Source organism: Solea senegalensis, linkage group LG2 (genome assembly GCF_019176455.1).
Source record: "Solea senegalensis isolate Sse05_10M linkage group LG2, IFAPA_SoseM_1, whole genome shotgun sequence".
In the NCBI taxonomy this organism is placed as follows: Eukaryota; Metazoa; Chordata; class Actinopteri; order Pleuronectiformes; family Soleidae; genus Solea; species Solea senegalensis.
Genome location: NC_058022.1, coordinates 2,857,982 through 2,872,624, shown reverse-complemented (window position 1 = coordinate 2,872,624; position 14,643 = coordinate 2,857,982). Strand labels below are relative to the sequence as shown.

Genomic DNA, 14,643 nt, shown 5'->3' with positions numbered 1-14,643 from the left:
AGAGAAGGAAGTGAAGTGAGGAAGTAAGCAAGAAGAGAAGAAAGTGAGGAAACGCTATCTTGGAAGTCACAAACAGCCGCGAGGGAAAACACTGGAGACTAAAAATTCTACTGGGTCTAAACAGGAGGTAAAAGAGAAATTCAAAACATAAACATGTAATCAAATAGTTGAGTGAATCAGTAAATAAATTAAATAAAAGAGTATAAATCTCAGGTAAAAATGGATGGATCTTCAGTTTGTTTTTAAAAACATTCTCTGCTGCCCTGAGGTCTCCAGGGAGACAAGGACCATAATAACAGCAAGTTTTGCTTCTAACTTTGGGTAGAATTAAAAAAAGAAAAAAGAAAAAAAGAACTGGGTTATAGTTCATAAAAATTCACTTTTCTACTAAACACAACAAGTACAATCTCAACAAGTATAAAACTACATAAAATCAACATCTTAAAGTCTGGAATTTCAGGGCAAGCACCTTTGTATAGAGTGTTTACAGTGCACATCCTCATCCCTACATATCTATTTAGCCACCTACATGTTTATTATGGTCTTGTGGTGATGACACAGCTAATTAGCTTCCTTGTAGACCTCGTACTAACACATGGTCTGCTTATAGCACGCTCAAAACACTGATTTAATTAAAATGTCTTAGCTTCTCCTAAACAAGCGTGGGCTGCGTATGTAATATTTATATTGAAATGATAAAAATGTTCATCATATTGAAAATCTTTTCCGTTTTTCCTTCTAAGAACACACTCTCAGAACTTTAAAGTCTGTGGGTGGACGTCGTCCGTCGTCCTAATAGACGTGCTTCTATTATAAATGCCCGTCCATTAGTCTGTGTGTGGCTCGATAACGTTGACAAAAGGAATTTTGGGCCATTAAGTGCCATTAGTGATTTAAAATGTTCATTACTTAACAAGATTGGAGGAGCCATTATAATCACCCGGTCTCACACAGAGGGAGGCGACCGCTGCCGTCTCCTCACATAATGAAGACACAGGGTCCAGTCGGTGCGTCCGCCTGTGGAGCAGCACTGAAACCTCTCGCTGTCCAACTCGGCAGTCGTTTAAGTTTTGTCGTTTCTGTGTTTGTGTGATTCAAATCACAGCATCAGTGTTTAGCTCAGTAACATATGGTTCACTGTTTTTGTGGCAGAATTAGCGATTTCCTCAGGGTTATGCCAGAAAGTCACTAGATTTGTCAGTAGTAGCTCTTTTGGAAATGTTCAACACTGTTGTTTGCTTTATGATAACTGTTATTTTCATTCTTTATTTCACTTTTTTTCCAGTGTGTCAGTTATATACATTGTGGCGTGTATACCGTCTTTTGGCGCAGTGTCCAGCCCGAGCAATATATCCCGTGGCCAGGATGGCACCCCACTTTTTTGCCCGATGTCCGCTGAGACTGGTGTCACTTTATTCTCCTTCACGTGGAGGATAAAGTGCTTAACAGTTTGTGAGGAGAGGCAGAACTTGGTTGTCTTGGTAGCTATAAATGTCCAGGAAAAGTTCAGGAGATGTATCCTTCAGAGGTTTATATTTTCTTCTATTTCCTTGTGGATACGGTCTAATTGGACACTCTAAATTGCCCGTAGGTATGGAAGGGAGTGTGTGAATGAATGGTTGTTTGTCTCCATATATTTGCCCTGTCATGGGCTCCACACGACCCTCACGTGGAGGATAAAGCAGTGGACAAAAGATGGAAATTTAGATTTTAGAATCTTAGATTCTAGGGTCACAAGGCGGAGTAGGTAGCCGGTTCGACTGAGAGAACTTCTGTGTGGAGTTTGCATGTTCTCTCCATCTTTTCTCCACATAAACGGATAAACTGAATACTCTAAATTGAACATAGGTGTTAGTGTTTGTCTGTACGTTTACCATCTGGGGTACTGGTAAGCTACCCAGGGTGTACCCCACCTTTTTGCCCCACGTCCACTGGGATTGGCGCCACTTTATCCTCTTTCATGTGGAGGATAAAGTGGTTAACAATTTGTGAGGAGAGGCAGAACTTGGGTGTCTTGGTAGCTATAAATGTCCTGGTAAAGGAGATGTATCCTTCAGAGGTTGCATTCTACAGTAGGAACAATTGTAGTAGCCTGTTCTGTCAAACATGAGCAATCTGTCCTTCGCAAAGAAGCACCAATGGGTGGATCAATCTATCCTGGTTGGCCTAGAATGGTGGCTAATAACTGAAGTAGAAATTCATCATGATAGGTCACGTTTACCCAGTTACCCAGTCCCCGTTGCTTCCCATTTATTGGGTTGATTGGATTCTCTAAATTGACCCCAGCCACAGGGGGAATCATCGAGTGTACTCCTAGTACTAAATCTCTGCCAAATCAAATATGCGGATCACTGAAGCAGATGATCCACTGTGGCGACCCCTAGAGAGGCAGAAGCTCAAAGGAAAAGAAAAGAAAGTATGTGGTAGTTCATGCCTACCTGTAGCTCTCCTATGTTCCTCTGCTCAGTTCAGCTTTTGCCAAAGGCCACAACCGCCACAGGTTTTGCTGATGACGTATTCTCAGTAAAGAGCGGCCCCTGAATGAGATATTTTTCATTACTGCTGTTAAATATGTCTTTGTAACCAATAATCTACATGACAAACATCATCTAGTAGCCGCTCGAAGCGTCGTTGTGACACCACGTCGTCATAGTCACAGTTTCAGAAGGGCCGGAAATTGCAGCCTCGGTGTTTATAACTCACGGTTGTTGGAAACGTGTATGTTGTGACTGCTGCTGAGTCAAACGGGGACACATCCATTTGAATTCATTACAGAGCCATTTAGACTGCACTAGCGAGTGGGGCTGTGAGGACGACTCACTTTAGATTTATGTGCGCTGATATTGCGGCGCTATCACAAAGCCGCTGCCACCTTAAATCTGTCTGTGACCTGAGCTGCTGTGGCGAGTAAACAACCGTCACTTTGCTGACTTTTTAACCGACTATAAATGGTTGAAATAGTCAAATTTATGTGGATGAAACCCAGCTGTGTTAGCGGGGGGGATGGGTGTTACGAAGATGGCGTTTGTGCTGGAATACTTAAGATCTGAGAAATGTGTATTCAGTTTGGAAATGTATGTAAATGTGTATCAGTGTGTAGCGCGTTTGTAACTGTTGAAGCTTGTGTCAACAGATATTTATCACCCTGTGTTCCTTATTGCGGTTTGTAGGTGTTTAGACAGTAGTTCAAGCAGACTAATGAGGGATGAGGCTGAGCCCCTCTGTCTTAATGAGATCCAACTGTGATTGACAGCCTTATTAACACACAAACACACACACTCTCGTATTATTATCCATTAGACTTCCATTCATTTGAACACCCTACCTAAAACCGTGTCCTTAACCTTAACCCTCTTATGACCAGGATTTATTTAGATTTTTATGGCTGTATTCTACAGCCATAGAAATACTAGGAGGTCAAGGAGTTGGTGGTATAATGCACACATGCAGAAATCCTGTCCAAATCCTAGCCTTAAGTAGGCCCAAGTAGTTCCTCAGAAATGAGGTTCTGCTTCATTCGGACCAGGTTTGTAGTCTCCATGAGGACCAAACCACTGCTCCTGACGAGGCCAGTGTTTATGCCAGAAAGGCTCCCAAAGAGTTAAGAAATACAAGAACACACACACACACACACACCTCCTACTCTGTAACTAACTCACACTTACACTACACTAACACTTTGTCAACCCCCCCCTCTATTCGTCACCTAATTTCCACTCCACTAAAATGAAATATCCGTGAAACAGAGTGAAATCTTGTAAGTGTCATGTGTCAGATTTAAAAATAAACGTGTGTGTTCCAGTCAGACCATCGTCAAATGAGCTCATAATACGAGCTAATAATAGTTTGCGTTAGTAGCCGTTTCCGCGTGGACTACACGCTACTCTCTGCAGCTTTAAACTGTATTGTCTTTTAATGAAAACCAATGATGTCATGTGAAGCTGAAGGTGGTAGAACATTTGCCCCCAACAGCAGCCGTTTAAACACGTACATACTGTGCAGTGAGCAATAAAAAAAAAAGAAAGAAAGAACAGAAAGAGGAACCCGATTTAAATTTCATCAACATCCCTCTCAAAGTAGTCAGGTCGTTCTGCAGTACATCGCTCCGAGCGCTTCTCGCTTGTAATACAAGTCCTGTTCTCTAAGTGCAGTACAAGGCAGAGCTTAACTCGAGTGGAAATGGCAACGTTCCAGCTCTTTCACTGCGGGGTGAGAGCGAGTCGTCACAGCGAGCCACATCTGGTCAGCAGGACAATCATGGCAGTGACGTTGGCCAGGGAGAACCTTGCGTGTCTGAGCAGGTGTGCCGCCGTGATGGAGTGCCTGGTTGCTATCACACAACAGTAAAGGTTGTTAGCGCTGAGCGCTCTCTATCAGATGACTCAGAACACTGCGACACAAGCGCCGTTCCGACCCTGGGAGATGAATTTCGCGGGGCGCAACCCGATGAATCTTATCCATCCATTATCCGCGCCACTTATCCTTTTGAGACTTTCAGAGGGAGCGGCGGCCAATCACAGGTGACATTGGACAAGAGGCAGGGTGCACCGTTCACAGGTCGCCGGTCTGTCACAGAGCTGACGTACAGAGACTTAACAATCATTCACCCGCGCAGCTACAGTCCTAATAACCTAACCGCATTGTATGTAGTTGATGCTTGAGAAAACCTGCCTGGCTTAAACACATACAGTATGTGGATCCAAAAGATGGACAGGGCTCCAAATGTGTACGTCTTCATGTACACATTACTGCATTCAAGTGTCAAGAATGGCTTCACATAATATGTCAAAACACGAGTCTGTCGAGGCTTTTTAATATCGCATTTGACGTAGACATTGGATGCGACCCATACAACATACAGTATTAAATCATAATATTTTATATTTATCGCCTTGATCTCTTGATCTGGAGATGGAACTATCTCCATTTCCCATCAAGTCAAGGCCCTGGGTTGCTTGAGGAAGGTCATGCGGCAGATCTCTGCCAAATCATTGAAAAAGCTGGTGATCTGTTGTGGCAAATGCCAAGAGATGGAGAAGCCAAGAGCAAAAGGATTTTCCTAAATTTTTGCCACTTGTGGCAGCTTTTCTTCTTCTGGCTCTGATGCAGGAAAATGTCTTCAGTTTTAATCCTGTTTACAAAACCTTTCATTGACTCGTTTGTGTTTTCAAGCGAGGAAATTGCTGACAATTAATACAACGTCAGCGTCAAGATGTACCCGCCCCCCCCTCCTCCAAAAAAAATGAATTAAATATATTTGCACTTTTATCCATTTTTAATTATTTTCTTTACTCTCCAGTAAGTAAAATCGGTAATGAATTATGGGGGATTACATTTCGTTCTCGGCCACATTGACTCTACACGCTGTCTGGAGCTACCGCGCAGAATTAGAATTAAACGGTTTGTTGTCTGTACAAATTAGTGTGGGTACCTGGATAACACATAGATGTTGTTATTATCACCTGTGCGGCCTGAACCTTTGACCTCTGTGTGTTTGTGTGTGTCACTTCTGAAGCCTGCTTTTATTGACGCGCTCCCTCCGTGACCTCTGTGTTTCCATGGATTGGCAGTGATTTGAGCGAGGACTCGAGGATCATGTGTGGGCAGATGCTGAGTTGAAATAGTGTGGGAGGTGATTGTGGAACAGCGATGCTCAGAAATAATATTTTCCCCTCAAATGTAGCACCTTGTTTGAAATTAGATTAGAAATAACGACTTAAATGTCTTGAAGTGAGCATTCCTGACTCGTATTAGGCAGCGTAAGAAACACAGCCGCAGTGTGCTGTGCATCATGAGTTGGGCATGTTGACCATGCAGTTTTCAATAAAGCAGATTTGTTATCGCAATACAAGTTAAGTCTATTTCTTGAAACAAGATTGAGATTTTGGAAACTCTAGGAAACATTAAAGTCAGGATTTGCATTATTGCTTGAGAAATTCACCATTTAGTTCCTTGGTAAAAGTTATAAACACAAGAAATGTTCAACTAGATCTTGTTTTTTTAGTGATTTTCAGAGAACATTTATGTTGTACGTGTGCTGAGAAAATGAAATTCATAACGCAATAATGCATATTTTGATGAAATTTGCCAAAAAACTCAAGAAGGACTTTACTCGACTTTAAACCCTCTGTAGAAAACTTCTGTGTGTGTGTGTGTGTGAGTGCCGGCCAGTGTCTCGTCCTGGTTGTGTGATGTCCTGCAAATGAGGACGGAGCATGAAAGCTGTGTAAATCTCCAAGAGGACGACTGGGGATATTGAAATGTGAGCACATCGGGGAAAAGGATAAACAAACCAGGAAGAGGGAGGAAATATGCTGCCAATATATTGTGGTTGTAGAGTGTGTGTGTGTGGGAGAAAACACCCAGGGCTTGAATAGATGCTTTCCATGCCATATGTTGTACTCTGCCAAGGACTTTGAGGCAAAGTCGAAAAATGAATAATTTACCTTGGCCTCCTCGTTTTTCTGTGTTTCACAGTTTTTCCCCCTTCTCTTGTTTGTGTCACACTCTCTCGCTTGGTGCCTCTTCATGCTGTTTATTTATTCTCCCCTTAAATCTGTTTGTTTGTCTCTCTCTCTTTAGATCACACCTCAGTGGGAGGACTTGGGGACAGTTTCTACGAATACCTGCTGAAGGCGTGGCTCATGTCGGACAAGACTGATACGGAGGCTCGCAAGACGTACGACGACGCCATAGAGGTACGGTCCGATCGGAAATCTGCAGACACTTCCTCCTGACAGCGCAAAGAAGACACGTTATTGCTGTCTTAACACAGGCCGTTGACATATGTCGTCTTTTTTTACTATTAAAGCTCATTTATAAACCTAAAGACGCTGACTGCAAGCAGGTGGCGCTAGGCCCACGACTCAGTTTTAATGTGCTGAGTCTCTTGTGTCACGTGTGACGTTTTGAGCAGATCGGTCAATGTATGGCAAAGTTACGGTGAACTTCCTGTTTCGTCGGTCGAAATTCGCCGAAATTCCGTTGGGATTCCCTTTGCTTACTTTTCCTCTTTGATGTGTCTAGTAAAAATGGACGTGTTTTTTCTTTTACGTTGGTACGTATAGATTTTTTTTGTTTGTCTTGAGCTGTCGCATGTTTCTACCAAGTTTCATGACATTTGGTGCAACTCAGTTTCAGTTTCGTCGTACCGGGTTTCACCTTTGGGGGCTCTGCTGAGCCATTTTGCACCACTTTTTACACATTTCCTTTATTTTATAAACTTTATTGCCAGTTCTGACTTGCGTGCCAATTTTCCCTCCATTTTCACCAACGTTTAGTGCCTCAAAAATGTGATCCGACATTGGGATTTTATTTTTGAAGCCATAAAATGTCAAATGTAAAATTTCCAAACAATAATTTGCACGTCTTCTGTCAATCTACCGGCATATCTTGAATAATCTTGTTGTGCTGTAAATACCAGCATTGTTTATTTATATAATGCGGCTTGAAAAATGAGACAGGACGTCAGTCAGCCGTCATCACACCTTCTAATGTCAGACCTTGTGTCTGGATAATGAATAGTTTCCCTTTATTAAAGACGTGCAGTCGATCTGGGAGCAGCAAACTCACCAGTTTCACATCTGTAATCCCCGCTCATCCATTCACAAGAGAAGCAACAGCTCTAATTGTGATTGTCACTCATGCTCGACACGAAGACATGAAGGTCAACCGTTGCATTGATGGTTTTCTGGTGCCCATATTTATTTATTTATTTATTTTTCAAAAAGAGAGTGTGATAGCCTCGTGTTGTTTCCTTTAAGAAAAAAAAAAAAAAGGTAAGAATATCTTTGGCAGGAGGCAGACGACGGTGGTCTGCGCACAGGTGATGAAGATACCTGTCAATCACTCAGCGTCAGAGTGAGCAGAGCAGATGCTGCCGTGTGAAGGATGTGACTGGATTTTAAATTCATCTCTCACCACTTTGTTTGTTCCTCTCCTCCTTACCTACACACACACACACACACACACACACACACTCACTATAAAACACAAACGCCGTCATTAACCCGTCTGTGAACTTATCTCCTCAAACGTCCACATTCTCCCGCAAACACGTACGTTTTTACCCCCTCTTCATGCATCGTCACGTAGGGGACAGCATACAAATGCATGCTTATTACTATTCCACCTGCAAACTCTCTCTCACTGCTTATTTCCATTGTTTTTGTCCAAACACATCCACTCCCTCCTCCTCCTCCTCCTCCTCCTCCAGGCCATCGAGCGGCACCTGATACGCAAGTCCAACAGCGGCCTGACGTTCATCGGCGAGTGGAAAAACGGCCACCTGGAGAGGAAGATGGGCCACCTGGCCTGTTTTGCCGGCGGCATGTTTGCGCTGGGCGCCGACGGCTCGCCCGACGACAAGGCCGGACATTACCTGCAGCTGGGAGCCGAGATCGCGCACACCTGCCACGAGTCGTACGACAGGACGGGTGAGGAAACGCACATTTAGCTTCCCAGCAGCCAGTATTCAGTTTTCGGATTTTTTTTCCAGCTTCTTAAATGTGAATATTGTCTCTTTTTTATTTTTTTTTAAATAATCCCTGATGATTTTGATAAAAACGTTTTCCTAAAATCATGCTCACGCCACACGCTATTCTTTCGAAGATACTCTGACAACATTACTTTTTACGCCTTTAATTAGTCACGTGTCTCACCGCTACTCTGTGATGACTCGTCACAAGCCAACTGCTAAGCTAACCTTGAGTCAGCAGTTTTTTCTGTCTTATTTTTAGACCAAAAATAAATTTAATGTAGATTTTAGGCCAAGCTACGTTGACAGCGCCCACTGCTGGATGACACGGTAATCACTTCAGACGGTGTGATGCGTCACGAGGCTGTATATGTTTAACTTAAATGGGTTTTTAAGGTTAGACTTTGAACGTACCACCTCCCCCAAAGTTCCAAAGGATATTTGGATTTTGCTTACAAAGTCACAGCTCTAATAGATGAATTAGGTTTAGTCTTTTGGTTTTATATGCTTCTTAAATGTGAATATATTCTCGTTTCTTTGCTCGTCTATGACAGTAAACTGTATATTTTGGTTTTTAACTTTGTCAAGTTGAGGTTTGGGAGTTGCTGCATTTCCAGTATGAAAATAGATCAGTTGACAGTGAAAGTAAGTGATGGTTACTTAAATATGGATGTTTAAAAAGAGACGGAGCTGCCCTTTAGGGTCATGAGGATTCATAGTTTGTTTTTTTCAGAGACGTGTGGATCTATATTTCCCAGTCGCACAAATCATAAAATATGTTATCTATTCAGCAGTGACCTTCAAATACCCACCTGGGATGTTTTCCAATATGCATCAAAAGTTCACGGCAAAGAAACAGTAGAGAGTGTGTGTTTTATTACCACTGTGTGTGTGTGTGTGTGTAGCCTAGAAGTCGTGAGCTTGCTCTGACAGAGAGAGTAGAAGTTGCCATGGCAACGGATATAGATGGAGAAAGGGTGCAAAGGAAAGGGAGGAGGGTGCTAGGGGTGGGAGGAATGGAGAAGTTACCGGTGAAGGTGGCTGGGAGTTAGATTTTTTTAAAAAAAGAAAAAAACACACGGTCAGGTGTGTGTGTGTGTGTGTACATTTGTGTCTTTGTGGACATTTTGGCTTGTCCTTACAACTTTAAGGGTATTTTTCAAGGGTTAAGACCTGATTTTAGGTTTGTTATTATGTTCGTGACAGTTAAGGTTCTATTAAAGGTAAAGAAAATGCATTATGTCAATGTGGGTGTCCTCATTTAGAATGCTGTACGAGAATGTGTGTGTGTGTGTGTGTGAGAGAATGTCTTAATTCTTTCAGAAAAGCTGTCAGCACTTTGTCAGCTTCTCATTAATTTTCTTTGGCAGCAAAAAACCATGAAAAACCTGTAAAATCAATGGGATGAAGGTTTTTATTGCCTACACACACACACACACACACACACACACACACACACACACACTGTCACTATTTCATTTAAAGTCTGATCTTTATTTAAAAGCAGCATTGGGACAAACGAGCTAAGAATAATTTCCTCCTTCCCTTTGTTCCTCCTCTTCTCTTCTTTCCTCCTCTTCCTCACCTCAGTGCTGAAGCTCGGCCCGGAGGCCTTTAAGTTCGACAGCGGCCTGGAGGCGGTGGCCGTGCGGCAGAATGAAAAGTACTACATCCTGCGGCCGGAGGTCATCGAGACGTACTGGTACATGTGGAGGTTCACTCACGATCCCAAGTACAGGAAGTGGGGCTGGGAGGCAGCGCAGGTAAACTCTCATCATTATGACACCAGTAATTGAACTGTTTGTGTATTTTTAGTCTTTATTTACTTTGTACAGTGAGAAATACCCGGCAGGATTATGTGAAGACTTAAGGAACTCACTCATTCAGGCTTTGATAGATGGAAGTTCTGAGTGTTTTTTAAGGAATTAACGCAAGTTTTCTGATTTTTCAGCTTCTTAAATGTGAATATTTCCTTGGTTTCTTTGCTCCACATAACAAATGAATCATTCAAACTGATTTTTTGGGACGAGACATTTGAGAACGTTGTCCTTTCCAGGTTTGAGAAACACTCATCAACATTTTCTGACATTTTATGGACCGAACAACTACTCGATTGATCGAGAATAATAACCAACAGCCCTGTGGGCGGAGTCATCATGGCTCGGCTGTGCGAAAACTGCCCTGATGTAGTTTTATACGCATGTTTTGGGTGTAACTGAATCATTAGATCATCATCGTCCAGAACTTCCTGCATGAGTCACTGAACTGAAATACCACTGAACGGGTCGTGATCCTAACTTTTAGCACCAGACTCTGTTAAATGTTGACATTTTGGACATTTCCCTGGTAAATGTTGGAGATTAACGCAACATTAACGCAGTTTTCAGGAATTTTTATTAAGTCTTTTTAACAAAATCTACAGTTCGTTCATTTTTCGGCTCGATTCTTGTGTCATGACGACTGTATTTAGGAGAGTTTTTTTGTATCATATTTATTTGCAAATGAAATGAAAGTGCAGGAAAGGACGAAGAGCGACTGATGAACAGATGACAAGCAAATTTCAGCTTCATTAAATACTCATGTTTGCTTCTGTAATTGTGAAGGACCTCTGCTCAAGCTTTGTCCATGTTCTGTATTTAAAAAAAGAAGTCACTCATTCACTCTTTACCTCTTATCCTTTCATGGGAGGAGGAGGAGGGCGGCAGCATCTGAAGGCAGCCACCAGCTAACATTGTGAATTTGTTTCATTTACCGCGATCAAATGAATAGATTCTCTTTGTCGATGATGGAGGTGAAGAGGTTTTGGAAAGTACAGTTGTCTCTGTGTGAGGAAAGTTCACCGTTGCTTTTGTGGCATCGGCGCCCGCTCATGTAAAGCACTCGAGTTTCTAATCACAGACATAATGAAAGAGTCGTTGCGGCAGGAAACAGTGGCAGGTTCATTCTCGTGTCAAGCTCAGTGATTTCTAACCCACAAAGGCAGCTGTGTTGTGTGTGTCATACTTTAGTGGGAAAAAAAGAGGAGAATTATCTTTATTCACGCCCCTGAATACAGATGAAACGGTGCGTGTTCAATGCCGCGTGTGTGGATTTGCGTCAGTGCAGTGAATCAATGCATGTTCTTAACCCTCTTATGACATCATGATAGTCAGGCCGCCTGGGTTTATTTTGATTTTATGGCTGTGGAATTGTCCAAAAAATGTTCAAAGAGTGAGTTCTTTTTGACCATTTTTCCAATATTTGAAAGAAAACAAATATATATATATATATATATATATATATATATATTTATATAAATATACATATACAAAAAAAAAATCAGATTTTTTGATTCATCTAGCGGGCCAGGTATTAATGCTGGTGGGCCAGGTTTGGTCCACGGGTCCCCACTTGCTGACCACTGGCATAGAGCATTTGAAACACCCAATTTAAAGCTGTAGTACGTCCCTTTTGTTAGATTTATGTCCGTGTTCGGCCTTGGTTTAGTCTCCTTGTATGCCGTGATATTTAAAGGCGACATAGACCGGAAGCTCCAATTAACGCTGCGTTTGTGTGTGTGTATCTGCGTCATTACCTCGTTTATGAAACCCTAAAGTTTCAGAACAAACAGTTCAGCCACTGCTGAGAAAATAGTGTTGTATTGTTTTCCTGGGCTCTGCGAAGCGGATCGGCACTTCCTTAATTTGATGTCGTCATCAGTAAACCTCACCACTCCTCTCACCACCGTAGCGCCTCCTGGTGCGGGCACTAGTCCGGGCACATCCGGTTGCGTACATTCAACCGCAGAAGAAGAAGAAGAACTACTCTCGTCGTAGCTGCTGAGATGCAGAGCATCCACCGTGCCAGAGGGGGAGCTGTGTATCTGAGAGCTGGCCTATCTATTACATCACTTCCAGGTACCTGGCCAATCACAGGACAGTGGGAAAGCTCTCGTTGGCTGGCCAATCACAACACAGTCCACGTTCTGGAGGTGTGGTTTTGGTCTGAAACAGCGCGGCTGACCAGAGCGTCAGTGAGGAGATATTTTGATCGGCTCGTTTGCAGCGATTAGGAGGTTTTTAACCATGAAAACAAGTTAATATATGTAAGTAGACCTCCATAACTAACATATATGTGTGATACAAGCGTTCTATGTCGCCTTTAACTGAAAACAAGCAAAACTATCAGACCTGACGACTTTGACTGAGCAGGCGTTCGTGTGTATACACTGGGGCGGTCGCAATCACTCCAGTGATGGATTATTAAATGAATCGTCAACTACTTTGGTAATCGATTTTTTTATTTTTTATTTTTAATTTCTGATCGTTTCAGCTTCGTAAATGTGAATATTTTCCGGTTTCTTTGCTCCATGTAACAAAGAAATCATTAAAACTGAATCATGAAGTCATCCTCTCCAGGTTTGACAAACTCTGATCAACATTTTCTGACATTTTCTGGACCAAAAACGATGACTCGATTCATCGAGAAAGTACTCAACAGATGACAGCGATAATGAAAATCATCGTTAGCTCCAGTTTGCTAATTTGACAGCGATTTGAAATCTTAACGGACGTTTTGTTTGTGTTCCGCTCCGCAGCCTTTAAGGATGTTTGGACAGCTTTTATTTTGACGAGGAAATGCCGCTGATTGATTTAATAGGTTTTGACCGAGTCGAAGGTCTTCTTTTTATGGCAGAAACCGTGCTGTGGATTAAAGAGCTCGTCTTCTGTGTGCCAGTGGAAAAGAGTCTGAGTCTCACTTTTCATATTCTCCCTCTTTTTCCTGCCAATCTTCCTGTCGGCTTCCTCCGTCTTTTCTTGACAGTGAAACTTCGCTCTTCTTTGTTTTTCTAAGCGGGAGTAAGTGCAGACACAAGTGTGTGTGTGTGTGTGTGTGTGTGTGTGTGTGTGTGAGGCACTAAAGAGGGCCAGTGCCACTGTTGCATTATTTAATATGACATAGGCTGAATATATACATAACCGATGTAAAGGACAAATCGTATGCCAGGTGCTGCTTCTGTTTAATGTTTGTGTGTCACTGCATGTTATTTGTGTGTGTGTTACAGAGGTGTACAAACACGCGCTGTTGTATTTACGTTTCATTACTCACAGTTTGTTCAGAATCAGCTGTTTGTCACCGATTCGTGTGACAGTGGTTTTCCTCTCCGCTTCAGTTCGTCTCTGTGAAAACACTCAGAACACTTTTGTTTTTTCTCTCGCTGTGAGACGAGTGAGACGCTGATGGAGTGAAGTCGGCGAACTCGTCACCTCCACGCAAGATCAGTGTCTCTGTGCGCGAGCAACTGCCTGTAAGAGGAAATCACTTTGTTTCAGAGGAAGAGACGGGAGCGTGGAAAGGAAGTGAAGACGGGAGGAAGAGACGGGAGGGAGGAAAGGAAGTGAACGTGAAGGACGTGAGGAAGACGGGAGGGGAGGAAAGGGAAGTGAAGAGGCGAAGAGGAGGGAAGGGAGGAAGTGAAGAGGGAAGGACGGGAGGGAGGAAAGGGAGTGAAGATGAGGGAGGAAAGGAAGTGAAGGGAAGAGACGGAGGAGGGAGGGAAGTGAGAGTGAAGCGAGAGGGAGGAGAAGAAGCGGAGGGAGGGAAAGGAAGTGAAGACGAGAGGAGAGACGGGAGGGAGGAAAGGAAGTGAAGACGTGAGGAAGAGACGGGAGGGAGGAAAGAAAGAAGAGAAGGAAGTGAGAAAAGGAAGAAAAAGAGGTGATGACTAGAGGGAAGTGAAGAAAGTAAGAAGTGAGGAAGAAAAGGAAGTGAGGAAAGGGAAAAGTAAAAAGGGAGGAAGTGAAGAAAGGAAGAAGAGAAGGAAGTGAGGAAAGAAAGGTTGCTGTCATGTGTCGACAGTTGTTACCGTAGATTGTAAAAGAAAATGTTGTCTTTAAAAAGTTAAGCCTGGTGAAGGAGGACAAAAGTATCAAATAGCCACCAGGGGGCGACTCTGCTCGCTGTGAAAAGATTTCTCGAGAATTAGCCGTTTTTCTGAGGAATTTGAATGTCTGATTTCAGTCCTCCTTCAATACAACGTGCTGTCGCTTTTGTTTGTTATGATTTTAATCAGATTAGTGATTTAAAGTCAAGCTTCTGTGTTTTAGATTTAAAACCAGATCAAGTATAAACACATTAAGATTTTTAACTACTGGACTGTAACAATTATATGAAGCATTTTATTTTTT

At 42.6% G+C, this 14,643-nt stretch overlaps 1 protein-coding gene across 2 annotated transcripts in view; it reads left to right on the top strand.

Annotated features, from left to right (window-relative positions):
* Window positions 1–14,643, top strand: part of man1a2 (mannosidase, alpha, class 1A, member 2) — a 130,692-nt gene that overhangs the window by 111,509 nt on the left and 4,540 nt on the right. For both annotated transcript variants that reach the window (XM_044017209.1, XM_044017214.1), the window contains exons 10-12: window positions 6,583–6,698; window positions 8,216–8,435; window positions 10,067–10,239. In XM_044017209.1, coding sequence (XP_043873144.1) covers window positions 6,583–6,698; window positions 8,216–8,435; window positions 10,067–10,239 — 509 coding nt within the window. The remainder of the gene's footprint in view (window positions 1–6,582; window positions 6,699–8,215; window positions 8,436–10,066; window positions 10,240–14,643) is intronic.